Source organism: Lissotriton vulgaris, chromosome 2_1, assembly GCF_964263255.1.
Source record: "Lissotriton vulgaris chromosome 2_1, aLisVul1.2, whole genome shotgun sequence".
Classification (NCBI taxonomy): domain Eukaryota; kingdom Metazoa; phylum Chordata; class Amphibia; order Caudata; family Salamandridae; genus Lissotriton; species Lissotriton vulgaris.
In genome coordinates this window covers 1,558,056,384-1,558,084,087 of record NC_141687.1, presented here as the reverse complement: position 1 = coordinate 1,558,084,087, position 27,704 = coordinate 1,558,056,384, and the positions used below count along the sequence as shown (strand labels likewise).

At 46.1% G+C, this 27,704-nt stretch overlaps 1 protein-coding gene across 1 annotated transcript in view; it reads left to right on the top strand.

Moving 5' to 3' along the window:
- LCT (lactase) overlaps positions 1-27,704 on the top strand; it is a 228,942-nt gene that overhangs the window by 99,019 nt on the left and 102,219 nt on the right. Inside the window, exons 9-13 of the mRNA XM_086957445.1 lie at positions 1,343-1,611; positions 4,137-4,427; positions 5,926-6,124; positions 8,126-8,328; positions 11,569-11,678. Of these exons, the coding sequence (XP_086813571.1) occupies positions 1,343-1,611; positions 4,137-4,427; positions 5,926-6,124; positions 8,126-8,328; positions 11,569-11,678 (1,072 nt within the window). The remainder of the gene's footprint in view (positions 1-1,342; positions 1,612-4,136; positions 4,428-5,925; positions 6,125-8,125; positions 8,329-11,568; positions 11,679-27,704) is intronic.

Genomic DNA, 27,704 nt, shown 5'->3' with positions numbered 1-27,704 from the left:
CCGTGCTTTATAACTCCACATTGAGCCTTTTCGGTTAACCTCTAAACAATGAGCATAGGGCCCGATTCACAGAACTAACTTAAGACAAAATCCTAAACTTACTACTTTTGGTATTCACAGAAGTTAGGCTTTTGTCTTAAGTTTTTCTTAAGACAGACTTAAGACAGACTTAAGACAAAATCCTAACTTAAGTCTGTCTTAAGACAAAATCCTAACTTCTGTGAATACCAAAAGTAGTAAGTTTAGGATTGTGTCTTAAGTTAATTCTGTGAATCAGGCCCAGAGATTTTGTGTTAACCTCATTCTCATCATAAGAGAAATTTAGCATATCTTTGCTGAATTATGGAATTATTTCTTTGCCCATTGATACATGAAGGTTTGAGGGTTGTTCACAATCAATGCTGATGGTGCAATATTTTACCTTATGCAATCCCTTCCTGCACAAAACTATTCCGACCACCAAGATGGCCCCCTTGCATCATGGTGCAAGGGTGCCTGCATTGGCAAGAGGCACCTCGCTATGAGTGAGCAGAACTGCTTGGCAGGCATGGCACAGTTCTACTCTCTCCCTTCCATGCAGTGCAGCACAGCAATTTCCCTTGTTGAATTGCCTTGTGTGAAATCTTAGTAAATATGCCCCTGGATGTTTTTGTTGTACGGCAAAATAAATTATAGATTCAAAAGATCATTTCTGAGGGTGCAACTTTGTGGTTTGTAAGAAATATGTTGAAATTTTTAAGGTGCAAAGGAGTAAATGATTGAAAAAGAAATTACTGATAAGCAGTTATTACCCACATTAGATCATTGTCCTATAATGATTATACAAATTGATCCCTAAAAGAATGGCTCAAATATTCAATAATATTTTGCATTGTTCATTTTTTATTTTACTAAAACAAAGGGGCATATTATCAAGGACAGGCGATACATTATCGTCGCTTTTATCGGCAGGAAACTGCGGATAAAGCTGCGATAATGGCCTTGATAATATGCTCTATGAATTCCAATCGGAGCCCATGTTAGATGTGAACACATCTAACATGGGCTTCGATTGGAATTCAAAGAGCATATTATCAAGGCCATTATCGTCACTTTATCAGCAGTTTCCTGCCGATAAAAGCGGCGATAATGTATCGCCTGTCCTTGATAATATGCCCCAAAGTCTCAAAGCTGAAGGTTATTTCAGTAAAGCAAATAACAACTGCCCTGATGTGCACAAATCTCCTCACTGTTTAGGCCACACCCCCTTTAGAGACATCTGGCCTTGTTAACCCTCTGGAAGCAGTAACTGGAGTTTTTTGTGTGGTTAACATGACAAAATGATATTCTCTGATCTTTTCAGCCCGCAATTTGGATGGCGTCAACCTTCACGGGTACACAGCCTGGTCGCTGATGGACAACTTTGAATGGATCTTTGGATACAGTTTAAGGTTTGGGCTGCATCATGTGGATTTTTCAAATCCCAACCGACCAAGAACTCCCAAGCGCTCTGCAATATACTACGCAGAGGTGATCCAGAACAACGGCATACCATTGCCGAAAGAAGATGAGTTTTTGTATGGAGAGTTTCCCAAAAACTTTTCATGGAGTGCAGCTTCTGCATCCTACCAGGTTAGAATTGCTAAATGTGTTTGTGACATGCATGTCAACTCTTTATTTTATTGAATCTCATTATATTACACTAGTTCTGATGTGAGAATAAGCATGATATAGGCAAGTTCTGATGCCAAAGTGACTGTTACAGCATCATTTTTGTGCCTCCCAGTTCAGACCCAGGGTAGTAAGGAGTCTGAGAGAAATACACCTGACCCTAACACTAACACCTCAACTATAAATTAACATTGTCACATAGAATAATAATACATAGCATTATGTCAAGTTTGGTTTTACTGGCACCGCGGAGAGCCGAGCACCTGTTTATGCATTGAACTCCCCTTGTTCTATTTGAATATCTCTACCTCTGTTGGAAAAGTACTAATAAAAGTTTTTTCCCCTTTATTGGGCATTTTGGTCTGATTCTGCATTTTACTACAGCTGGAGTACCTTGCGCTCCTTGCCTCTAACAGTCCTATGTAGGAGAGCTGAACAACCTATCGATACTCCAACGCAACCATACCCAAATTGGACACGGGCTCCCTGAATGTCCTGTTCCTTTCAGGTGGATGATTCTCGTCACCACTTAACTATTTTATTCAGTGCCCTGATGAAGGTGGCATAACTAATCTTGAGTGTCTCTTCACCGAAACGTTCAACGGCATAACTTCCTTTACAAAATTGTTAGCAATAAAGCATTAATGACATTGACACATGTATAGGATATGTATTAAAGTATATTAATGTAGACATGCACTGTATTCAGTGTGAGATATGTCAACAGATGTCTAGGCCAACAGACAACTGGCTAAATAATTCATAGTAATGCCAATTTGGGATTCTGAGCAGCTTTTTAAATATATGGATTGGATGCCTCTCTTTTAGTATGATTGAGTGTGATTGCTTTGATGTATGACTATGGTTTCTAGTTTGGTTTAATTTGGTAGGGAGTCTGAGATAAACAAAAACAAAGGTGCTGTATGATAATAATGAGTATGTACTAAGTAATGAAATATGTTTTGAACATGTCTGTTTCATGATATTGATTATTTGTTGAGTTACAGCTTTTGAAAAATAAATGGAGAAGCTTGATTTCTCCTGTGTATTTTTAGTGAGGTGAGCATACAAAATGGCGAGTATTTAAACACTCCCACAATACAAATGTTTTTAGCCACAACCCAGCCAACTAGAATGCCTTATGTGCCCACTACTATGAGGAGATAATAATTCTAACCCCTTTTGTATAACTAGTACACCACGCGTTTGATTTGCAAAGTGTTAACAATGATGGTTGATGAAGCCAAGGAATGTGATTTTTTTGCATTGTGCAATTAAATATCAGAGAGCATGAGTTTGTAAATTGATTATGCGCTTACTATAATAAAATCGGCACACCTTCAATTAATATCAAGAAGGCACAATGGGGGCAGAATGGGCATGGATTTGAATAGGACACCTAGAAAAATGTGAGAAATACACCTGAGCCTCACAGCAAGTCCTCAACTATGAATTAACAATGTCAAGTAGAATAATAGTATGTAGGATTGTGTCACGTTGGATTTTACTGGCACTGCAGAGAGCCGAGTACCTGTCTTATGCCCCTGCAGTGCATAAAGTAGATTCACTTAGAGTAGTTTTCCCAAGGGCCTCATTCAGAGCTCAGCGGATGGAGTATCTTCTGTCGGTATAGTGTAGTACTCTATTACGGCCATGCGGAAGGTATTCTGCCTGCCAAATTTAGAGATGTCCACCATCGCAGCAGACACCTTTTGCATTGGCAGGAACAGATTTCACTGTGGCTTCTGGCAACACATTGAAAGTTTGACGGACGGCTCCATGAGCATGACAGAGCCATATGGCAAACCATCAATATTTTTTTTTATTTCCAAAAACAAAATCCCAAAGAGGGATTTTTTTTTCTTTTTTGTAAAAAAAAACAAAGAAAACAAAGAGCCTCATGGTGTGGGGGGTCATTTACAAGACTTCACTGCTCCCCAACCGTAAGGTTTCATCCAGCTGTGATGGACAGTGAAAACTGCCCATTTCACTGTCCACTCTAAATTTGGCAGGCGACATAAATGGCCAATCTTCCAATGGGCCATACTCTGTCGGGCTGTTGGAGGTGTATGTTGGCAGCGGAGATGGCGCTATCTCTCCTGCTGACATACTTCAGTTCCACCTATCTCTAAATTAGGCATAAGCGCATCATGATGCAGACAAGATAAACAATGGGCATTTCTCTGTTTAAAATATCCAACAGGATTGTTTGCAAATTTTAATTTAACAGTTTAATTGCCAATTTCCAGACATTCCATTTTCAATATGTTTATTGCACAGTTTAAATGTTTTTTGTGTATTCCAAGCAGGCATATATGGAGGTAATTTTGGTTATAAATCGGCCCTCCTGAGCTTAGATACTATAGGTTTCCTTGTGACTGCTAACATTCTACCAAAGTCAATGAAAGCCTGAATTTGATGGTGAAATAAATAGAAATCACAACTTCAGTTTGAGAAAAAACATTTCATGTTTGCATTTGTTATAGATTGAAGGCGCCTGGAGGGATGACAACAAAGGGCTTAGTATCTGGGACCAGTTTGCCCACTCTGTCTTGAGAGTTGAGAATAACGAGAACGGAGACGTCGCTTGTAACAGCTACTATCAGTTCGAGGAGGATGTTGCAAACCTGAAGAAGCTCAAGGTGACACACTACCGTTTCTCCATCGCTTGGACGAGGGTTATGCCAGATGGTACAATGAAGTCTCTGAATGAAGCTGGATTGGACTATTACAGCCGCCTTATTAATGCTCTGCTCGCGGCCAATATCAAACCTCAGGTAGGAGCCATTCATTGACAGTGTTACTAACACTGGTGCCTGGCAGCATATTCATGGGCAATGGTGAACTGGGGACATACTAAAGGTACATGGGGCATGCCTTCCAGGGCCGGACTGGCCATAGCGGGCACCAGGCATTTCCCCGGTGGGCCTGAGGGGTGGGGACTAATTTTGTGCCTGTGCGGGTTTTGTTACAGGGGCCAGATAATTCAGCCATACTGCAATATCTGCCCCCATGTAACAAAAGTGGGAGCAGTGCTTTTTGCTAGACCCCACCCGCCTCCTTCTCCGAAGGCTGGTAGGGCAGCAATCGCCAGGGTTGGCCGCTGTTCCCAGTCCGGCCCTGATGCCTTGTCTTCTCCAGTAGCCGTGAGCCTTAATACTGTGGTGTGCAATGACAGAATGAGATCTAATATATTAAACATACGGTACCAAAATTGTGCCTCACGGGTGATATCCAGGCTCTAAAATTTTGTCTCTTGAAGAATGAGATGCTGGGACTTTCTATACCTGTTTTTTCTTGTTCTTATTACACATGTTTAAAGAACAAAAGAATAAAATAAAAAACAATGTAACTATTAAAATACAACATTCATAATGTTTATTTATATAGTGCTTCACACTGTACTTGTGTTGTTTCTAAGCACTATGGATACAATATTTTCCTATGAAAGGATCTTCAAATGATACTAAAGATTCTGATTTTCGGAAACCTCTCTTTTAGAGGGTCTGACTCTGCAAATGCTCTCTGGCCAGTATCATTTTTTCTCCTGGTACTTAAAGCTTACTTTTGGGGTTATAGACGTCACATTTGTGATGGAGTGTCCCATCCCCTAAACTCTAAATCAAGCTAAAAAGTGTTGTTTCATTGTGCAGTTACTTAACATTTAATGGTTTTTCTTTTACAGTTTCAGTATACTCTGCTCTAAATTTGCAAACACAAATATACAATTGAAGGGCTGCCGTGGAGAGAAAATCAGTTGTTAACGTTCTGTTATGCATCTCTCACTAGAAATATGTCTAAGATTGTTAAATTGGTGTTCCATACCAGACCACTTAGTTATTCTCTGACCTCTCTCTCTTTTTTCTATCTCTATCTTTCTCTTTTTCTTCTTTCTTTATCTCTATCGGTTTCTCTCTGCCTCTTGCTCTTTTTTCTTTTCAATCTCTTACTCTTTCTCACTCTCTTCCCTCATGTGGTCTGACACACACTCGCTCTTTTTCTCTTTTCTCCCTCATGCTCATTCTCTGTTTCGCTTCCTTTCTGTTCTCTATTTTGCTCTGTCGTGCTCGCTCTGTCTTTGTCTTCTGTTTACGCTATCTTGCACTCGCTCTCTCTCTTTGTTTTCTGACACTGCCAATATGCTTCCTCCTTGTCTGTTTTCATCTCGTGCTCTTCTCATCTCCCTGTCTCTCTCGCTTCTTTCTTTATATTCTCTGTGTCTCTCGCCCTATTCTCGACATCTCTCTTTCTCTCTTCCTTTCTGTCGTCTCCTAGGTGACCATTTACCACTGGGACCTGCCGCAAGCTCTCCAAGACATCGGAGGTTGGGAAAATGACACAATAGTTGAAAGATATAAGGAATACGCACACCTGCTGTTTGAGCGACTGGGAGACAGGGTGAAGTTTTGGATAACCCTCAATGAACCTTACATAATAGCCAATCTAGGGTATGGCTACGGCTCTTCTGCACCAGGTATGATATTTCACTTAACCTTATACCCAGAACTGAAAATGGCTTTAAAAAGTAAAGATGGCGCTGCTTGTCATTTTAACAGTTTCACAATATTTAGGTGTGCAGGCAAGAACTTAAACACTGTGCTGTAATGCTTCGGGTTAAATCACTGACAATGTTACAATCTTCAGACACGTTTTGAAATATGCATTGTTTTGAACACCACATCTCATAAAAAATGTCAGTTATGAAAGCTGATTATAGAGATGCTATACCATTTCCAGGACAGAGAAAGGGACATGGAGTCCTGACAGAACTATGAATTTAAATGTTTTTGGGTTGACTCTGATGTTTGCCAGGCTCCAGTGCTGAAGTGGTAAAATAGATAAAATAAATAAGTGCAGGGGCCGCTTTACAGACATTGTCCTGGGGTTCCAACGGGAGTGTGCACCCGTTTTCTGCACCACCAGGGCATTAATGTTCTACAGAAGGAGCCGCAGACACTTATGCAGCCCCAGCTGTACTACTGATAGAGTCAGTGCACATGTAGTGCCGGAGTGTGTCCCGGGCAAATCTAGGAAACTCTTTGCAACTGTGCCACATTGTGGGTATGAGTGCAGAGAGGAAACAACCGTTACAACGCAACTTTTACAATGCACTACCATTACAACGCAACTTTTACAATGCACTACCATTACAACAAAACTTTTACAACGCAAGATCCATTACAACGCATGCCATTACAACGCAATCATTACAACGAATGACACTACAACGCATACCATTACAATGCATGACATTACAACGCAGTCATTACAACGCATACCATTACAACGCATACCATCACAACGCATAGTACCCTTACACTATCCAAAACTTACCCTACTGTTGCACCCCCTGGAGTTAGAATAGTAATTTTTACCCCTACACTATCCAACACTTACCCTACTGTTGCACACCCTGGAGTTAGAATAGTAATTTTTACCCCTGCACTATCCAATACTTACCATACATGCAATGTAATGCTATGCCTTGTAATGGTATGCGTTGTAAAGGTAGTATGCATTGTAATGGAATGCGTTGTAAAGGTAGTTTTTAAAAATTTGTTGTAATGGCATGCGTTGTAATGGAATGCGTTGTAATGGATGTTGCGTTGTAAAAAATGTGTTGTAAAGCTATGCGTTATAAAAGTATGCGTTGTAACGTCATACATCCGTGCAGAGGCAGAGAGGCTGTCAGGTGGTGCACTCAGAGGTGCAACGCAGTCACCTTCAGCCCCTTCGGTGCAAGGGGGTGAAGCCCACCTCTTCAAAGGGCCCCGATTAGTTAAGGGATTCCCATTCAGGCCAAGGAATATATGTGATACATGCACACCCAGGGGTCCCTCATCGCATCGGCAGGGCGGCCCCATCATTTTCTGTTCCGCCACTGGGTGCACTGACTGTATGTCAAAAATAGGCAGTGCACAGTCAGTGAGACACCTGAGTGCAGCCCTCTGGAAGGGGTAAGAGAGGACCCATGAATCCCCCAGACATTCTTCTGTAGGCAAGTGCATACATGCACTGCACCCACTGGCTGGGGGATATATAAGTCCCCTTTTTGAAGTGCAGACGGCTGCTGCCTGCACAGTGAAAAATAGAGTTTGCTGCTTCATGCAACTGCTCTGTCTTTCACTAATACGCTGCCCCTGGGCAGGCTTCAAGTTTACGGCTGCGCTGTGAGCAGTTCATTGATGGTAACAGGGTGCACTGCCTAGGACTGCGCTAGGCACACCTTATTAAAAGTGCGCTGTGGCATATCGGGGCAGTGTGCTCATACCATAATGCAGCATCAGGTGGCCAACGTTTTTCTTAGGAGTTACCAAATACCATGGGCCTTATTTATGAGGCCTTGCGACACTTTTGCGCCTCCGTTGCATCACTTTTTGTGACGCTCCAGCGGTGTAAGAAATGCTCTTCCATGTTGCGCCCTATTTACAAAGTGACTCATGTAAGTAATCCATGTTGTTTTGTGTTGTTGAAGGAATCTCTGGCAGGCCTGGCCGAGCACCTTACGTCGTAGGGCACAACCTTTTGAAGGCCCACGCTGAAGCCTGGCACCTGTACAACGACAACTACAGAGCAAAACAGGGCGGTCTGATCTCCATCACCATCAACTCAGACTGGGCTGAACCGAGAAACCCACATAAACAGGAGGATATCGATGCGGCTCGTAGATACGTGCAGGTAACTCGATCGACGGTGCAACTTGTTCCAAAATGGCTGCCACATTATGATTCATCAAGTCTGAGCCTGTGGTGACTAACAAAGATGCCTCTGCTACTGTTTTCAATACATTAGGACGTGTTTGAAGTACTTTGGCTACAATAAAAAAATATTTTAGGCCCTATTTACATGGAATTAACACAGTGCAGTGGCTCAAGCCATTTGGCTGCGCAGCGTTAATTCCAAAGAAAGGGGATGCATCATATCTAGAACAATATGATGGATCCCTTCGCTCTCCCTTGCGCTGGCACACAATTAGCTGCCATGCATCATGGTGCAAGGGTGTCTGCGTCACAGGGATGATTGTTTTTGTGCAGGAAGTGACACCTTCCTGCACAAAAGCAATCACTAGAGGTGATTTCCTCTTCTTATGTGTGCTGCAGAATGCAGCACGCAGAGAATGAGGAAAAAATGAGGAGAAATGAAAACATTTCTCCTTGTAGCGCCTCCCTATGCCTTCACTGGAGAGGTGTAGAATTCTGACGCATTTCCATGTTTACGATTACTTGTTCATCTGGAAATGCGACAGAAGCCATGGGTGTTGCATGGAAACACCCACAGCAACACCCATGGCACGCCCCTTTCGCACCAGGTGTTGCATGTAAAGGGGCCATATTTACAAGGACTCAGAAAACAAAGTAGGATGGCTTTACGTGTCATTGTAAACATGGGGCAGCAGGTTGCGCCGCCTGTGTATTACAAATAGTGACACACCGGCGGCAAAAAGAGCTTGTAAATAAGCCCCATAACCTTACATATGGACTGCAGTTGAGGTACAAAGTGTACTTCTATGAACTCCAAGGTAGGTCACAATGTTTACATAGCTAGAGGCTACGAGTGTAGAGCTGTCTGATCGCAGTAACATGAGGGAGGCGGAGTCGTACACTATGTGCCCAAAAAGTGCAGTACATATGTCTTGTAAGAATCTACACCATGTCCATTTTCTATCAGAAAATATTTACCCTGTGGACTATTTAGTGGAGCTTAACCCCTTGGGTGCTCTTGACGGCTCCACGCCATCATGAGTCACGGGCGGCGTGTGCTCATGACGGCCTGGAGCTGTCATGCCGCTGCCGCTCCGCCCACGCAGCACTAATTCCCCGCCTGTGCAGGCGAATTAATGAGCGGGCATGGTCATGACGGAACCACGCTGTCATGAGCACACGCCGCCCATGACTCATGATGGCGTGGAGCCGTTATGCGCACCGAAGCGCCGGCTCACCCCCTAGCCCCCCCCCCCGCGCCGCTGTGAATTTCGCAGCGCAGGGAAGGGCTTGATCTAATGAATGTTGACTTAAGATAAAAGGTAATGAAAGTTAATTTTGTCCTGTTGTGTTTATGTTGTGGTAGTTGTTGTGTTGTACAGTTGTGTTGTGTTGTCTGGTTTCATTAAAATGTTGACTTGCTGTGTTTTGTTTTGTTTTGTTTTGTGTTCTCTTGTGTTATCTAGCTATGTTGTAGTGGTGCATTGCAGTGTGCCATGTTGACTTGCCGTTGTGTTGTTTTATCAGTGCACCTTTGGTGTTATATTGTTATTTTAATCTGTGTTTTTTGTGTGAGGTGAAGCTTTTGTGTTATGTTACTGAGCTGGTTTTGGGTTATTATTGTTGTTGTTTGAGTCTGTTTGGGTGTTTAATACCGTAACCCTCATGTTCCCAAAATATTGTCTATACTGTCTAGAATTACTGTGTGACATCAAAATGAACGGATCAATCACGATCATACAAAATTCTTTTAGTTTCATATATGTGCATATGCAAAGAGTACCCCATCAAGAGCCTTCAAAGCTAAGGTAGACATTCTTGTATTATGCATACAACAAAACTCTCTGGGCCTCTTTATAAAAAGAAATGCATCGCTGGGCAGAAAAAATGATGCATCCCTTTTCATCATGGATGTGCCGTATTTACAATATGGCGCAAGGATTTACAGATATCTTAGGAATTTTGACGTATTTGGTGGTGCAAAATGATGCATTGCTGGAGAGTGTCAGAAAACTGGTGCAACTCCAGCACTGTGTCATAACTCATGGGCGAGTCCCATGTGAAAAGACCTGTGGCAATCCTTACGCCTGCTTCAAGCAGGTTTAAGGATTATGGCGCAGTCAATTTATAGTCCTGAGGAAGACCCCGGCATGAGGACCCAAACAGCCTACTTACCTTTTGGGGTCGAAACGTCGACTACATCACTGCCCTATGCCAATTTGATCGACAGTGCTTGCTTCACTGTGATAGTGTATTGCAAAGAATGGCCTTTTACATGTCTCCATGATTATTGTATAGCTGAGTGAAGCAAAGCAAAGTGGCTTCACAGAGTGCACATCGTTCATAGTTGGACATCTGCACCTTCAGTGGAGAGAATTTTTAGCGCCCTTCTCCAAATTTAGGAGGGGTCCATCACTTTGTATTACACCAGGGGTGACAACAGGCTCCCACCAAGACATCCTGTACACAACCAGTCCTGGAATTTCTACACATGTAATACATAAATAAATAAATATAGATTTCACTGTTGGGAACACTATTTTACCTTGTGGAGAAACCCTTGCCCTTGCATCCCTACTAATACTCAGGGGTATTTAGGAGTGTTTCCACCCTGGGAAGATATTTATTCCTGTCCTTGGAAGGAGTAAATATCCATCCACTAACAGTGTGAGAATGGGTCGGAGACGTGTGTGAAAATCCACAAACGACTGATTTTTGAGTGTTCCCAATGTAGTACGCATTCCTTTCCTTGCATCCACACAATTTGAAGGAGGCCCAATGACGTTTTTCTAAGTTTTTATTTGAATTTAGTAGTTTTCTAAAAGCTGTTTTAGGAGTTTTCATGAACATTGGATTTTTCAACTCTCTCCCAATGTTTTATATCAAAAGCAAATGCAATCGACTTGTGAACATAGACTAAAGGTCAGTTTTAGATAGCATTTACGTTTTCTGCTGTCCACTACCATGTTTACTCAGGGTGTAGTAGGGAAGAAAATAGAACTTCTCTAAGTTTATTTTTTTGAGTTTAGGCTACCTAACTTGCATGCCAACCCAAGTGCAGTAGTGCATTTTAGAGCAGAACACCAATCAGGAGTTATTTTCAACAGTGTACATCCAGTGGAAATAGAAACATTCTTCTGTTGTCTGCATGAAACGTGTTCTTTGGTCATGGCAATATTCCTTGCTGTGTATAACATTTCTCCATTCATTACCACAGTTTTATGGTGGATGGTTTGCACATCCCATTTTCAAAAATGGCGACTACAATGAGGTCATGAAAACAAGGATTCGGGAGAGGAGCCTCGCACAAGGGCTAGCGAAATCTCGGTAAGGATTTGCTGATTCGATGCGTATATGGGGGTACAGTACACCTTGCCATACATAGGAAAGCTGTACTTATACTGAATGTAATTAATGGTGCATATAATCTGATTCTTCTTCTTGTAAACAAACCATCGAGGATATGTCCCTCTTATTGTTTGAGGTCAGTTTTAATGAATAAAATAATAACATCATGTTATTATAATTTTATTTTTACGGCCTGGCTTTATGCGCAGGGCGGGGCTGGCCTGCCAACACAGCAAGAAGGAGTGGTGAGCCCTATCTAAGTGCGTATGACTTTTTGACTGGCAGTCTTGGCCCTGCCAACCAGTCAGACCCACCTAGCATGTTCTTTACCCAGCTATGTTCTGCAGCCTGGGTGGAGAACATGCGCAGTCTCTCAGTCCCTGTCTGAGTGCCAAACCACGACCCTCAGACCAATCACAACGCTGCTGACATGCTGGTGACTAGGAAGAAAAGCAATTGCTCCCGTGGAAAAATACAGACAACCTTTTGATAAGAATAATGCACAATGGCAATATGGGGGGTGGTTTGGATGTCAGAAAAAGAAGCTGTCTACACATTGAATCAGTTTGGTATTTCATTTGATTGTTTTTATAGGCATAAAGAAAACTTTGCAAGATATGCACAATATATACATACACAATTTTAACAAGTGTTAGTGTGTCCCAGTGAAAATATCAAAAGAACCTAAACTACATAAATAACATCTGTAGTGAAAAATATGAGCCAAAGCCAAAGTGGAGGCATTAAGTGGGCGAGTACCTGAAGGGGGCTGGGTATTTTTGTGTGTAAAGAGTTGTGGAACCGTGAAAATGTAGTGAAGAAAAAAACTCACAGGGGTCCCAGCCGTGTCGAATATCGGTGGTTTTGCATGAGAGGCGGGGGACAAGAGTTGTGGATGCGGTAACGTGCTCAAATCGTATAGCGTCCTCTCCTGCTGGTGCAATGACGTCATTGCACCAGCAGGAGAGGACGCTATACAATTTGAGCACGTTACCGCATCCGCGCTCATTACAGCACTGCTGTAATCCTTGAGATAGCCTGTATCCTCCAACGGAAGGATCGATCCATTCGTTCGAATTAGCTCCCACGTGCACAGGGCGCCATCGTGCGACTCTTGTCCCCCGCCTCTCCTGCAAAACCACCGATATTCGACAGTCCAGAGTCTAGGGGCCGACTCCATCAACATTCTGTTCCACTTACTCGACCCTCACCAGGGCTCCTGGCTGGGATCCCTGTGAGTTTTTTCTTCACTACATTTTCACGGTGCCACAACTCTTCACACACAAAAATAACCAACCCCCTTCAGGTAATCGCCCACTTAATGCCTCCACTTTGGCTTCTCCAAAATCAATATCTTTCAATATGGAATGGCCCTATTAGCTAACATTGCCCTACTCTTTTAACTCATAGGTGTCCCCACATTGTTCAGTCCTGAAGAGACCCTACATCCCTAAGGGTCGAAACGCAGTCGACAGTTGAAAGAGGCAGAACGCATGCAACATTTGCCCACTTTTCAAATTGTTGTTGTTCTATTATATTTACTACATGGTCGCCTCTTCTTGATGATACAAATCAAAAATATAAACCTTCCTTTTTTCATATTTTTCACTACAGATGTTATTTATGTAGTTTAGGTTCTTTTGATATTTTCACAGGGACACACTAACACTTGTTAAAATTGTGTATGTATATATTGTGCATATCTTGTAAAGTTTTCTTTATGCCTATAAAAACAATGAAATGAAATACCAAACTGATTAATGTGTAGACAGCTTCTTTTTCTGACATCCAAACCACCCCTCATATTGCCATTGTGCATTATTCTTATCAAAAGGTTGTCTGTATTTTTCCACGGGAGCCATTGTTTTCCTTCCTAATCTTCACACCCAGGCTCCTAGTGAGTAGGGTTCTCTTGTTTCCCCGTCCAGGGCATGCTGGTGACAGCAGCGTTCTGATTGGCTAGGGTAGTGCAGAAGCCTGTGGGCTTCCTGTTTCCTGCATCAGACAGAGGAGAGGAGGCAGCTTGCAGGTAAGTGGATTTTACCTTTTTTTTACCCTCCCTGCCGACCACTGCTGTCCTGAAGCAGCCGCTACTCTTCCTTGTACAAGTGCTGCTTACATTACGACCAGGGTGCCCTGGATTTCTGCAAAGGGCACTCTTGTGCATGTTTGCTTCACCTCAATGAAGTAGACCTCCTTCTAATCTGGGTGGAATGAGCTGGCTTTAAATGCATAGATTAAAATCTTTGCCACCATGGTGAACTTGTCATCTACAGCCACTCTTGCATCTCTGGATTTTTCTTTTAACTTCAATCGGGTTTTTTATTGCAAGTTTTCGGGCAACATAAAAAAGATTCCCCCTGGGTGTTTTTGCAGAACAGACTGCATCTAGCACTCGAGTAGCTGGCTTACTCAGTTGCCAGGGAATTCTTAGGAGAAGCTTGCTTGTTCACCATCAGTTTTAATTTGGATTTACCACTACATTGTTGCCCCATAAAACTCCTGAGATCTTTATGTCTAGAGTTCTTCGCAGTTTCGCACCAGCTTCTCAATATTTTGCTTTTTTAAGTTGTGGTCCACATTTTAAGTTCTGTGTCATAACTCATTTAGTAAGGAAACCACTGTGGGATGCATCCAACTCATGAAATTGTTCATCCTATTTGTTTGTCTCCTCCTGCAGCCCTACCTTGTGAACATTGTTTCTCTGAACAGTGTGGTAACCAGAATATTGAGGCCTAAATACCAACTAACAAAAATATTATGTCCTAAATATTTTTTATGCAAACATCGCTCCATAGGACTTAATAAAAGAAAATCTGCACCCTCTTAATAAAAGAAAAGCTGCACCCTTCAAATGAAATTTTTGAAAGCGATATATAGGGAACATTTATGTCAGGCAATATTTTTCTTATCAATATTTGGACATATAACCTTCAGGTATTATATTAACTAGTTAGATGCCTGGATGATTTCTAGGCTGCCTTTCAACCCTATTTGGGACCAGAGTTACTTCTGCTGTCGACTTTAGACACCCTTTCAATAGGGAGCTCGGCCGGGCAACTTTGTGATTGCCTTAGTCCTTCTGGGTCTTTCTGCAGCTTTTGATACCATTCAACATAATATTAAATTCTGTCACTTCTAGGAAATCTTCATGTGCTTTCCATGCGTCTACTCAGTTACAATTTCAAGCCTGTGGCGGCTGGTGAAATTATAAAGTGGTAGAGCATAATTACCACATCATCGATTTTTTAGATGTGTGCAATTAACGTTCTAACCCTGCTTTCTAGGGTATGAGGGCAGTTCCTACCACAGAAACATAAATAAACAAGCCCTCCCGTCTCTAAATACTAACCTGAATGAAGAAGGGCGAAGAGGTTGTAGTGCTGTGCTCAGGCCATCCTGTAAGGATTACAGTGGAATTGCCCAAGCACTGCTTAGAGGCAGCCTGCAGTGCCTGATGGTATTGCTTCCTGCCACCAGCCAGCTGAATCCTCTGTCAGAAGGCAGGCTTGTTAAAGCTGCTTAACTCAACCCTCGTTCATGTTGCATGCTGTTGGCGTTACTAGCTTTGTGTAAAGTGCTAGCATGCAGCTGTAGGCTTTGCACGCAGGACGATCACTCACAGTTTGAGTGAGTGACTTTCTAAGTGCACATCATATGCGAGGCACTCCCGAAAGAGTGCTGCTAATTCTTTCTTCTTGCAAGCGTCTGCTTGTTGCTGATTGGATGCTAGGAAGGGCTGGGGAGCCGTCGGTGAAACAATCTTCTTTATGGACTCCACCGCAGTCCGTCACAAAGTCCAACCAACAGTGAGGAGAAAGCAAAAGGAGGGCGGAGCCCATGAATGTTCTCCAAGCCTGCACCACCCACTACTGCCTTGACTGTGCTTGTGTGTCCTGCACCCAGACTTTAGAAACCATGGAACTGAGTTGACCACTCCCAGGGCCACAAACAAATCACCCTAGTGCCAATCAAACCAATGGTACTCACAAGAAGCCACACCTCTTCAATGATGCAAGCACTCTCACTTTTGTTTCAGGCGTGAGTGAGAACCTCACTCGGCAAAGGCGGAATTACATGCCCATAACAAAAAAAGCACACAACTCGAGCCTGATGGAGCAGCCAGTCCATTCTCTGGGCTGCTTATGTGCTTCATTCTTCTCTTCTTTCTCTTCTCTGTGGCAGGGTTACATTTCCTGGCCACAGGCCACCGGCCACCAGTTCCCAACATTTACCCTAAATCAATCATGCCAACATTTTACTGGAGCTTCAAGGGCTCAAGGCAGCACATATGGAAAAAGCAAAAATGAGGATAAATAATGCATTTCTCCATGTTTCGCCAACTTAAGACCAGGTTTTACCTGGTCTTAATTTTGGCGGTGCCTCCTATTTACGTTGCCTTTGTAAATAGGGGGCAGCATCAAAACCAATGGGTGTTGCCCTGTTTTGCCTGACCAGAGGGTCCATGAGGGAGCAACCCGGTTGGAGAAATGCATCAACTATAGTGGGCCTTCGCTCAGCCCGCTGTGAAGCCTTCTGTGGCTTGGTAAGGGCTGGGCCTCACCTGGCCAACGTGGTCAGACTGTGGAAGGTGGACGCAATATACTCAAAGTCGGAACTGCACTACATTAGAATGAGCAACCTAGACTGAGGCCAGTGCCAGACGCTGTGAGCCCAGATTGAGACACGGAGAGCGGCCTGGCAGAGACGCACTTGCAGCAGGAGCCGAGGAGGCCTGATTTCACGGCTGGGCTTACCCTGCGCGACTCACTCGACTACATCAATCAATCAATCAATCAGAACACTTCTATAGCGCGCTACTCACCCGGAAGGGTCTCAACCCGCTTGGGGGAAGGGGTCCGCTACTGCTCGAACAGCCAGGTCTTGAGTTGTCTCCTGATGGCGAGGTGGTCCTGGGTCAGCCGGAGGTGGATGGGGAGGGAGTTCCATGTCTTGACCACCAGGTAGGAGAAGGATCTGCCTCCGGCGGTGGCTCTTCGGATGCGTGGTACGGCAGCGAGGGCGAGGCTAGCGGATCGTAGCTGGCGTGTGGGCGTGTGGAAGGTCAGGCGGTCGTTGAGGTACTTTGGGCCCCAGTCGTGGAGGGACTTGTGTGCGTGGGTGAGGAGTCTGAACGTGATCCTCTTGTTGACGGGGAGCCAGTGCAGGTTACCCAGGTGGCTGGAGATGTGGCTGCGTCAAGGGATGTCCTGGATGAGTCGGTGGAGGCGTTCTGGATTCGTTGCAGTCTTTTCTGTAGCTTGGCTGTGGTTCCGGCGTAGAGGGTGTTTCCGTAGTCCAGCCGGCTGGTGACGAGGGCCTGGGTGACGGTCTTCCTGGTTTCGATCGGAATCCATCGGAAGATCTTGCGGAGCATGCGGAGGGTGTGAAAGCATGAAGAGGAGACGGAGTTGACTTGTCTGGTCATCGAGAGGGAGAAGTCCAGGATGAAGCCCAGGTTGCGTGCGTGGTCTGTCGGCTTGGGGGCGCTGCCCAGGGCTGGGGACCACCAGGAGTCGTCCCAGGTGGAGGGTGATGGTCCAAGGATGAGGACTTCCATCTTGTCTGAGTTCAGTTTCAAGCGGCTGTTCTTCATCCACTCGGCGACGTCGTTCATCCCTTTGTGGAGGCCGGTTCTGGCGGTGTCAGGGTCTCTGGTGAGGGAGAGGATCAGCTGGGTGTCGTCGGCATAGGAGATGATGTTGAGGTTGTGTTGGCGTGCGATGGCTGCAAGAGGTCTCATGTAGACGTTGAAGAGGGTGGGGCTGAGTGATGATCCTTGCGGGACGCCGCAGATGACTTCGGTGGCTTCGGATCGAAACGGGGGAGGCGGACTCTCTGTGTTCTTCCAGCGAGGAACTAGATGATCCACTTCAATGCCTTCTCTTGGATGCCGGTGTTGCTGAGGCATTGGACTAGGGTGCGGTGGCAGACAGTGTCGAACGCGGCGGAGAGGTCCAGGAGGATGAGTGCCGCTGTTTCCCCGTTGTCGAGAAGGGCTCGGATGTCGTCGGTGGCTGCGATGAGGGCGGTCTCTGTGCTGTGGTTGGCTCTGAAACCGGACTGTGAGGGGTCGAGGGATCCATTCGTCTCGAGGAAGGCGGCGAGCTGTCTTTTGGCGATCTTCTCGATGACTTTGGCAGGAAAAGGGAGGAGCGAGATGGGGCGGAAGTTTTTGAGGTCGGTGGGGTCCGCTGTTGGTTTCTTTAGTAGGGTGCTGAGCTCGGCATGCTTCCAGCTCTCCGGGAAGGTGGCGGTGTCGAAGGAGGGGTTGATGACGTCTGGGAGTTGGGGTGCGATGGTGGAGTCTGCCTTGTTGTAGACATGGTGGGGGCAGGGGGCAGTCGGAGAACCGGAGTGGATGGTGTTCATCGTGCGGGCTGTGTTTTCGGTGGTCACTGCGGTCCAGGTGCGGAGGGTCGTGGTGGGGTGCGTTGGTTCGACGGTTGGGTGCGAGGGTGGTGTGCCGAAGCTGTTGTGGATATCGGCAAGCCTGCGGTGGAAGAACGAGGCGAGGGAGTCGCAGAGGTCTTGTGAAGGGGTGATGTCGTTGTTGCCGGTGCTGGGGTTGGAGAACTCCTTGACAATGCTGAAGAGTTCCTTGCTGTCGTGGGCGTTGTTGTCCAGTCGCTCCTTCAGTGATTTCTTCTTGGTGGTGCGGATGAGCTGGTGGTGCTTGCGGGTCGCGTGCTTGAGGGCGGTCATGTTGTCAGTGGTCCGGTCGAGTAGCCAGGCTTTCTCGAGGGTGCGGCAGGTCTTTTTGGAGTCCTTGAGTTCGTCGGTGAACCAGGGGGCCTTCTTGCCTCTGGGTTTGTTGGGAGGGTTCTTCAGTGGTGCGAGGTCGTCGGCGAAGGTTGTCAGCCAATGCGTGAAGTTGCAGGCAGCTTCGTTGGGGTACGGTGTGCTGGCAGGTGGGTTCTGGCTGAGGGAGGTGGTGAGCTGGTCGGCGGTGATCTTGCTCCAGCTTCTGTGGGGAACCTGTTGCGGGTGGTGGTGGGTAGTGGTTTTCCTGAAGCTGAAGTGGTCGGTCCAGTGAAGTCCGGTGGACTGGTTGAAGGCGATGTGCTTGCTGGATGAGAAGACAGGGTCAAGCGTGTGGCCGGCGTATTGGGTGGGGGTGTTGACCAGTTGCTTGAGTCCGAGGTTGGCGAGGTTGTCCAGCAGGGTGACGGTGTTGCGGTCCTTGTTGTTCTCCAGGTGGAAGTTGAGGTCCCCTAGGAGGATGTAGTCGGCGGAGGAGAGGGCGTGTGGGCTGATGAAGTCTGTGATGTCTTCGCTGAATTGTGTGCGTGGCCCCGGGGGTCTGTAGATGAGTGTGCCTCTGAGGGTTGTCTTTGGGTCGGTGTGGATCTGGAAGTGGAGGTGTTCGGCGGCGGTGAAGGTGTCGTCGGCGTCGGTCGTGATGCGGATGGTGTTCTTGTGGACGATGGCGATGCCTCCTCCGGTCTGGTTGACGCGGTCCCTCCTAATGATCTTGTATCCATCTGGGATGTTGATGGCGATGTCGGGGGCTGAGGAGGCGTTCATCCAAGTTTCAGTGAGGAACGCGACGTCTGGTGATGTTGTGTCGAGCAGGTTCCAGAGTTCGACGGCGTGTCTGTGGATGGAGCGGGTGTTGAGCAGGATGCACTTGAGGTGGTTGTTGCTGGTGCTTGGCTTGGCGGATGCGGTGCAGGTTCGGAGGCAGGTGAACTTGCAGGTAGTGCAGGTGAAGGGTCCGTGGAAGCATTTGGGGGCGGCTCGGCAGCAGGCGGGGTTCCGGGCCGGTGTTGAGTGCGTCGAGGGCGGCGGCATCGTAGGTCCTTCGGATCGTCTTGCGTCGGTGGGGGCCAGGGGTTCTGGCGCTGGGCGTGGTCCAGGCGCGGACGGGCGCAGACGGGCTTACCTTTGGCGCGCCTTCGGCGCACAATCGGCGCGCCCGCTGCGCGTGACCGCTGCGCGGACGCCCGGTCGCTATTTATGGCGAAGTGGGAGGGAGGGAGGAGCAGCTGGGAGGCAGGAGCGGGGAGGGCACAGAACAGAAAGGGGGCATGGCCGTTGGACGGCGGCGGGAAGCAGGGAGCGGGACGGGCACAGGGGGCTGAAAAACAATGAGGCGAAAAAACACACGCACGAGGAGAAAACAGTTTAAAACAAATCTAGGTAAAAAACAGAAAGCAGTGATACAGTGATACACGTACGAGGAAGGAAACAGTTGAATCACAAAAGCAAGGTTAAATACAGAGGCTGAGACACACGCACGCAAAATGCGGCGTGGGGTGGGGAGCACGGAGGCAGTCACAGCGAGGCTACGGGCAGCAGCGAGGCAGGGGGCACACCCACAGCTGGTGGCCGTGCGGCGCGGGGGTGACCTGAGAACAGGTCACACTCACCTGCGCCGCACGGTCGCCATTTATGGACAAGTGGGAGGGAGGGAGAAGCAGCAGGGAGGCGGGGTGGGCACAGAACAGAAAGGGGGCGTGGCCGTTGGACAGCGGCGGGAAGCGGGGAGTGGGGCGGGCACAGGTGGCTGAACAACAATGAGGCGAAAAAACACACGCACGAGGAGAAAACAGTTTAAAACAAATCTAGGTAAAAAATAGAAGGCAGTGATACAGTGATACACGAATGAGGAAGGAAACAGTTGAATCACAAAAGCAAGGTTAAATACAGAGGCTGAGACACACACACGCAAAATGCGGCGTGGGGGCAGGGAGCACGGAGGCAGTCACAGCGAGGCTACAGGCAGCAGCGAGGCAGGGGGCACACACACAGCTGGTGGCTGTGCGGCGCGGGGGTGTCCTGAGAACAGGTCACACTCACCTGCGCCGCGCGGACTACATAACCAGAACGGGGACAATCCACGTTGGAGAAGTGCGGTACATACAGCTGACCTTGGCAATCAGATGTGCTTCACTGTATTGGTCCTGGTAGCCAGCGAAAAACAGGGCCCTGCCTGACTGGTACATGCGAGCTGTGGATGGTGGGATGGTGGGCACACTCATATTCATAGACTGAACTAAGCTGTATTGAGGTACACCGCATGTGGCACGAGCTCCCCAGTCCCGGGATCAGTCTGGGCTGGAAACCTGCAGTTACACATGCTGGGTGTGCCATTAGTGGAGGTGCATTGAGTGCACCCGCTGCAAACTCTGTCCTGATCCACTTGCATCAATATTGCTACAGAGCAGAGGTGTCAGAATGGGGAAAACAAATAGATCCCAGGCAAAACTTCCATTTGAACTGCGGAAAGCCCCTTAACCCAGTGATGTGGACATAACTACATCAGACTCCGGCCTTGAGCCTGCTAACCCCCTGTGGATGAGGAACAATAGCAAATATTGGCAGCCATGCAGCATAATCTGACAAAAATTGATTGGAAGATAGATGCCCTCACGTTTCGCATGAACAGGATGTAAGAGGTTGGATAAGCACACAGAGATGTTGGATAACATAGAGAAAAGAGTCTCTGATGCGGAAGACACAATTAATGTAGACTCTGCAACACATAAAAATGGATACATTATTGCAAGCGAAAGCAGAGGACCTGGAAGCGAGATCGAGATGGAACAATATATGCATTGTAGGAATAGCAGAATTCACAAATGTCACCAACATGAAGCAGTTTGTCGAACGCTTCCTTGTGGATGTGCTTTGTAGGGACACATTCTCTGATATATTTGTTGTGGAGCGAGCCCACACCTCCCTGTCACCAAGAGGCCCCAGGTCCTACTGAGATGCAACTCTGCGTAAGACAGGGGAACTGAAAGTATTATGATATGAGGGCTCAGAGTTGTCCACGTAAGAAGTTCAGGAGGCCCAGCAGCAGTTAATCCCAGTGACGAAGGGATTGCGTGAGTTGAACTTAGAGTATAGTATGATGTACCCTAACAAGTTGAGAACCAGGGAAAAGGTTCACTTCTTCATGGATCCAAAACTGGTGCTCCAATTCCTTAAGCAGAAGTGGGGAGCAAGTGACAAGAGGAGCTCATCCAGAACCTCCCATAACAAAGAGTAAGATGCACGGGATACAGAGGAGCAATAATTCCTAGTTATCACCAGAGATGCAACAGGACAGATTTGAAAAGAGACCGGCTGGATAGAATTGAGTGTGATGGGACGTGATGTGCAATGTAGATGACTCTCATGAACTATTGCCCCCTCCCTTTTTTAACTGTTACAGGGCGGCCACAGGGTTGCACAGTAAATTGTGGATGGGCCCTTCGCCTTCTGGCTCTCATCTGGTCCCGGGATCCCAGTAAGACTGTTCTGATCTACACACGATGGCCCATACATGAGGTCAGGATGTGGGTCTGGGGCATGTTGGGGACTTTCGCATCCACAGGAGATGCTGGCTTGGTCTGCCCCTGCTCTGGAGGATTTTCTAGGTAGGAGAAGAATGGCCGAGGCGAGGGATGCTCGTCCAAGGAGAGTCAGGCCATAAGCTAGAGTCAGTGTTCTAAGAGACTGCTGGGTCCAGGGAGGAAGCAGAGAGCGGGTAATATCCACCCCCATGTGAACTACATTTTGTTTAATCAGTAATTCCTTGTTTGGGGTGTGGGGAGGTTTGAGAATGAGGGATTTTGGGCACTGAATTGCTGTACAAAGTTTGGGTATATAGTTGGGAGGGTCACCCAGGGCTTGCATAAAGTTACAGGAGGTATGCACAGATCCAAGGGTCAGATACGTCATAGCCCGCTGCTATAAGGGTGGTTTGGTGGGGTTCTATGGCTCAAATTATGACGAGATGCAGTTTCGTCACTCACTTTGTGCTCGCTTACATCAAGGATGTTGACCTACTTCAGATCTGGGGGATTTTGATTTCCTGTTAGACCCTGCACAAGATCGATCCAAGGGCCCCTCCCATGTAATGTCCCAGCTGCGAAGGCCATACTTGACTTTGCAGACTGCACGGGATTGATCGACATATGGAGGCATCACTCTCCCACAGGTGGGGGGTACACTCATTACTCTACATACACAATGTACACACTTAAATAGATCTTTGATTAATATATAGGAGTCTGGCATCTAGAGTTATTAAGTGCAAACCACTACTGTGCACCTACTCTGATCACTCCTCAGTGGCTTTTGAAATAGAGCTCTGCACTCATAAAGCCACGGCCTGCGCCAGGAGATTCCCCCCATACTCACTTCTAGATGCAGTTTTTTTAATGACAACATCAACATCTTGTCAAAACAACATCTTATTCACAGTTTTGCAGATTAATTCACTTTGCAGGATCAAGCTAGAAGCCGTTTTTAAGGTCGAATTATCACAAACAATAGCAACATTTTTTACTAATAATGTCGGCTCTGTCAACAGTTTTGCCATGGTGTGGGAAACATTTATGGTATTTATCAGGGGCATCCTTATCTCCAAACATGCAGGAGTGCTCAGACCTCTCAGGGGTCGACAAGCGCTTCTAGAAAGGGAAATAGCTTACACATCACAGATCCGGAGATAGACAAACCCTAAGCAAAATATGAGCTGGGCAGGAAGAATATCATGAGGTTCCAGCTAGCGAAGTCATACATATGGGTAAATACGCAGTTGCGAAAACGTATGGGGAGGGCTAATGACCAGGTGCCACTTTGACTACACTTGTACAACCAAAGAGGGAATCAGAGGTAATTCTGGAAATCCTGGATGAGGTGGGCAACTCTGTGTATGACGCAGATCAAATAGCAGATAGATTCCGGTGTTACTATGCTAACTTATCCCGTATCCTTACGGATGGCAACAAAATAACAAATTATCTGGAACACATAGCAATGACGTGGCTCAGCATAGAACATACAGAGCTTCTAATGGTTCCATTGGACTCCAGGGAGATACACATTGCACTAGCAAGCATGCAATCTGGGAAGGCACCGGGCATAGAGGGCCTTACGGTGGCTTTTTATAAGGCCTACCAGGACCTTCTTATACTGCACCTTGTTACACTGTTTGAGGAGATAGTGCAGACTAGAGAAATGCCCCTGTCAATGCATGAAGCCTTGATTGTTAAGCTACTAAAACCTGGCAAACAATCAAATCAATGCTCCTCATATAGGCAATTGTCCTTATTAAATGTTGACACTAAATTTCACTACAAATCTTAGAACATTGTTTGGTGTGCTGCAACAGGTGGATCTAGAGGTGACAGCAGCAGCCATTTTCCTGGGCGCAGAAAAAACTTTCAACTCTTTTGAATAGGAGTTCATGCTGGCAGTGCTGAGCCGAATTGGAGTAGGGGATGTCTACCTGCATCTAATCAAGGTGTTCTACACCAATCCAGTAGCACGGGTTGGAGGTGGTACTATTATCACGCCCCAAATTGCGATCACCAGGGGCACTCATCAGGGCTACCCATTATCGCCAATACTGTATTCACTGGTAGTCGAACTTCCATCATGTGCGCTCAGGGAATACCATGGGCATAGAGGGTTGCGGTTCCCTGGGTATAATCTCTTGATATCTTCGTGTGCAGACGACACCTTGTTGTATGTCTGTGACCCGGAGAGCAACCTTTCGCCCATGCTCAGAGAAGTGGTGCGGTTGGGGGGCCTCTTGGGTCTCAGTGTCAACTAGGATAAGTCTGTAATCTTCCCACTTACCACGTGCATGAGGCCCTCAACATTAGAATTCTCTCTTTGGTGGATGTCAGACTTGGTAAGATATTTGGGGATACTGTTTCATAATGATCCAGCGGTTGTCTTGTCAGACAACTATGAGGAGGCAATGCATAAATTGAACGAGGATGTTAACCACTGTCTTAGATTACCACTGTCCTTAATGGGGCGGATAGCCCTCATGAAAATGATTGTTCTCCCTAGGTTCTTATTCCTATTCAGGAATATCCCTATACTACTGCTGTGGACAGTTTAAACTGCATTATGCTCCTCACTGATCAAACTGGCATGGCCAGGGTAACAACCAAGGGTTTGTTGGGAGGTCCTCACCTTACCATATTATATGGGGGCCTCAACCCGCCTGATCTGGAATCATATAAAGCGGCGCAGGGCTTGTTTGCATTCTACTGGCTACGGCGCCCACAAGATTTACCTCATTTGCATTTAGAAGGAGATGTTGCCTCGCCCCACACACTACCCCAGACGTTATTCCATTCCCTTACAAGAAGACAAGGGGGCATATTCTCAGGAACGTGTGATAAACATCGCCAAATTATCGTAATGCAACTTTGCATATCACAGTCTATTGCAGTAAAACAACGCCCTGTTAACGTAGTATTCTCAACACGTCCCTCGATAACGCGTCAAATGACCGTGTTAAAATCCACTCGCCACCGCAAAAATGCGAAACACCAATGCCAGAAAAGGTGCGATGAGGCCAATCGCGATACACAAATCAGCGATAACCAACGACAGGGCAGGATGACAATGTACGAGCACAACCCCACATCTGTGACGTAGAACAAATGACTATTGTCCCACATTAAATAGGCATCTCCTCACAGTCACAACGTACATTGACATGCAGTATGCATGTAAACTGCGCCAATGCTGAAACATGCATGGAACACACTGTGAAACCGCATCTCCCCTTCACATCGCAGAGGGACAAGCCATCCCTCCTGCACACAGACGTGTCATGCCATGATCAATCAATTATGAAACTACTTTTGGTATTCACAGAAGGCATTTAAAAGTAGTAAAGTTGTCCTACTTTACTACTACTAAATGCCTTCTGTAAATACCAAAAGTAGTAAGTTCACAATGTTATCCCAGTTTAGTAGTAGTAAAGTTAGGAGTCCTAACTTTACTACTACTAAATGCCTTCTGTGAATACTAAAAGTAGTAAGTTTACAATTTTATCTCAGATTAGTTCTGTGATCGGCCCCAGTGAGAGCAGCCTTGGCATTAACCCTATTTCCCTGATTATGCCGCATTGACTGGCTCTCACTATTTTTACAGGACGCAGTAATTTAGCATCATCCTTCCACCGTTCAATCGAGGGAGCAAGTAATACGCCCGCAACGGGATAGTGCAATTGAGTCAACTTTCTTAGTGACCTGCTTACTGCCCACATTACTCGTGTTAGTTCGACTCCACGGGTGCCACTGCGCCGCATCACGTTTTAGACACTCATAATTGTTTTTGCACCTCACACGTCATCAAGAGGAGGTTTTCACAAGAATGAATTGTTGTGTCAATTTATTGTATTTATTGTATTCTCATTCTTCCTTCAGGTTGATCTACTTCTTATTAAGGTACCTTACTGTTAGGTTACTAGATGTCTGTTGGACCAACAACGGGAATGCATTAGTGGTCTGACTACAGTGTAGAAAGAACATTTACTTTCTGTCCTGAAAAATTGCTGCGTGATCAGTCTGACACTCACAGGCAAAGAACATGTCGACCTTCTAGCCACCATTGGACATTATTCCCTAAGTGACCCCTATTATCAGTTTTTAAAAGGGACCAGTCGGCTCATCTGCATCTGCCCCCTCACCCACACTGCACCAAACAGCTTTGGACAAAAGATCTCTGACAAAGAACCCCTCATAGGGTGCCCGTTAGGCATTCCAGCGCCGGCCTGACGAAGAGCATGCCCATCTATAAAGCATGACACCCAATTTGGGTGTGTGAAGGCACACTTCCCAAATATGGATGCTCTGTCTCCACTGAGGTTAACAATACACATAATACTCCCAGGCTCTCATTAACAGCTAGGCAGAATAGGTGAGGCATTTATCACACATATCTACATACCATTATCATAGAGGAAGGTTTTTAACACGCATGGTAAATACCTCCTATTCCGACTTTTTAACTTTCAAATGAGGAATAACATGCAGATTTGGTATTTAACTCATCTAATTCTGCACGTTTCACTTTTTATGGGCCTTTCCCTCTTATAAATTTCACCAGGTTTTAAATCTCCCACCACCTGGGAGTAGATTTGCTTTGCCTGCCCACACTACTGCAGGTAGGGAAGGCATATTTGCTTCAGATTTTGGCAAGAGATTCAAAAATGTTCCAGCCAGGAGGGTGCAAACACGTTTCCAGACCCACACTGATACAGACAGGGAAATAATTGTGTCCTTGAGGTAACCAAGATTTTCCTGGGGGCTTTAATGGCTCAGAGAAGGGGGGGCAGCACAGTGCCCCTCCTTTTAATGTAATCTCCTCAAAAGTAATTTTGCATGGCCCCACTCCCTTTTTTTTAAAAAAAAGGAATCAGACACATGAGATGGGTTCCCTGGGGTCTACTTAGGCTCAGGGGGGGAGGGGGGACTATGTGATCCTGCCCCTTTGTAACATCAATTGGCCTTGGGGGATGCAGTCCTCAGGGCATGCGTAGGCTTGGGTAGGGAGGGATGGATGCCCCCTCCCTTTTTTTTACACTTGTTACTGTGGCCCAAATCATCTGATGAGGGCCCCCCCCCACTCACGCACCTTCCCCAAAATATGTTATAAAATGACAGACTGCCATTTTCTTTTTGTTTTTGTTTTTGCCGTGATCCAGCAGAAGTAGTGCGGGATGGCAGCAAAAATTATTGATTTTGTTTTCAATTTTGGCCCCAGGGGAGTATACATCTGGGTCCCCCCAAAGTGTCCAGAGGTACAGGGTATCCATACCCTGCCCCTTATATTATTATTTTTTTAAGCTTCAGGACAGGGAAACTAAGTCACAAGTCCATGTAACATTATTCTCATGTTGCTGGCAGCCAATCAGAGTGCTCGCTCCCACAGGAGTCAGACCCCAGAGGAAGGAAATTGACCCTAAGGAAAAAAACTCTCTAGGCCTATTAGAATGCTCCATTTTTGAATTGGTGCTCCCACTTGACTCTTGCAGGAGTCCCTCGGACCCAACTGCACAGATATACAAATATTTTTAAACCTTAATTGCTTAAAAACTACTGAACACATTTACACCAAATCACAAAAGGCACAGTCTGTGAACCAAGATCTAGCTTCCTGCCAAATTTGGTGTAATTCAGTTCAGCAGTGTTTGAGGTAGTGCTTCTTAAAGAAATCTTTGGAAATGCATGGGGATTTTGCATTTTGGGATCACCCTTT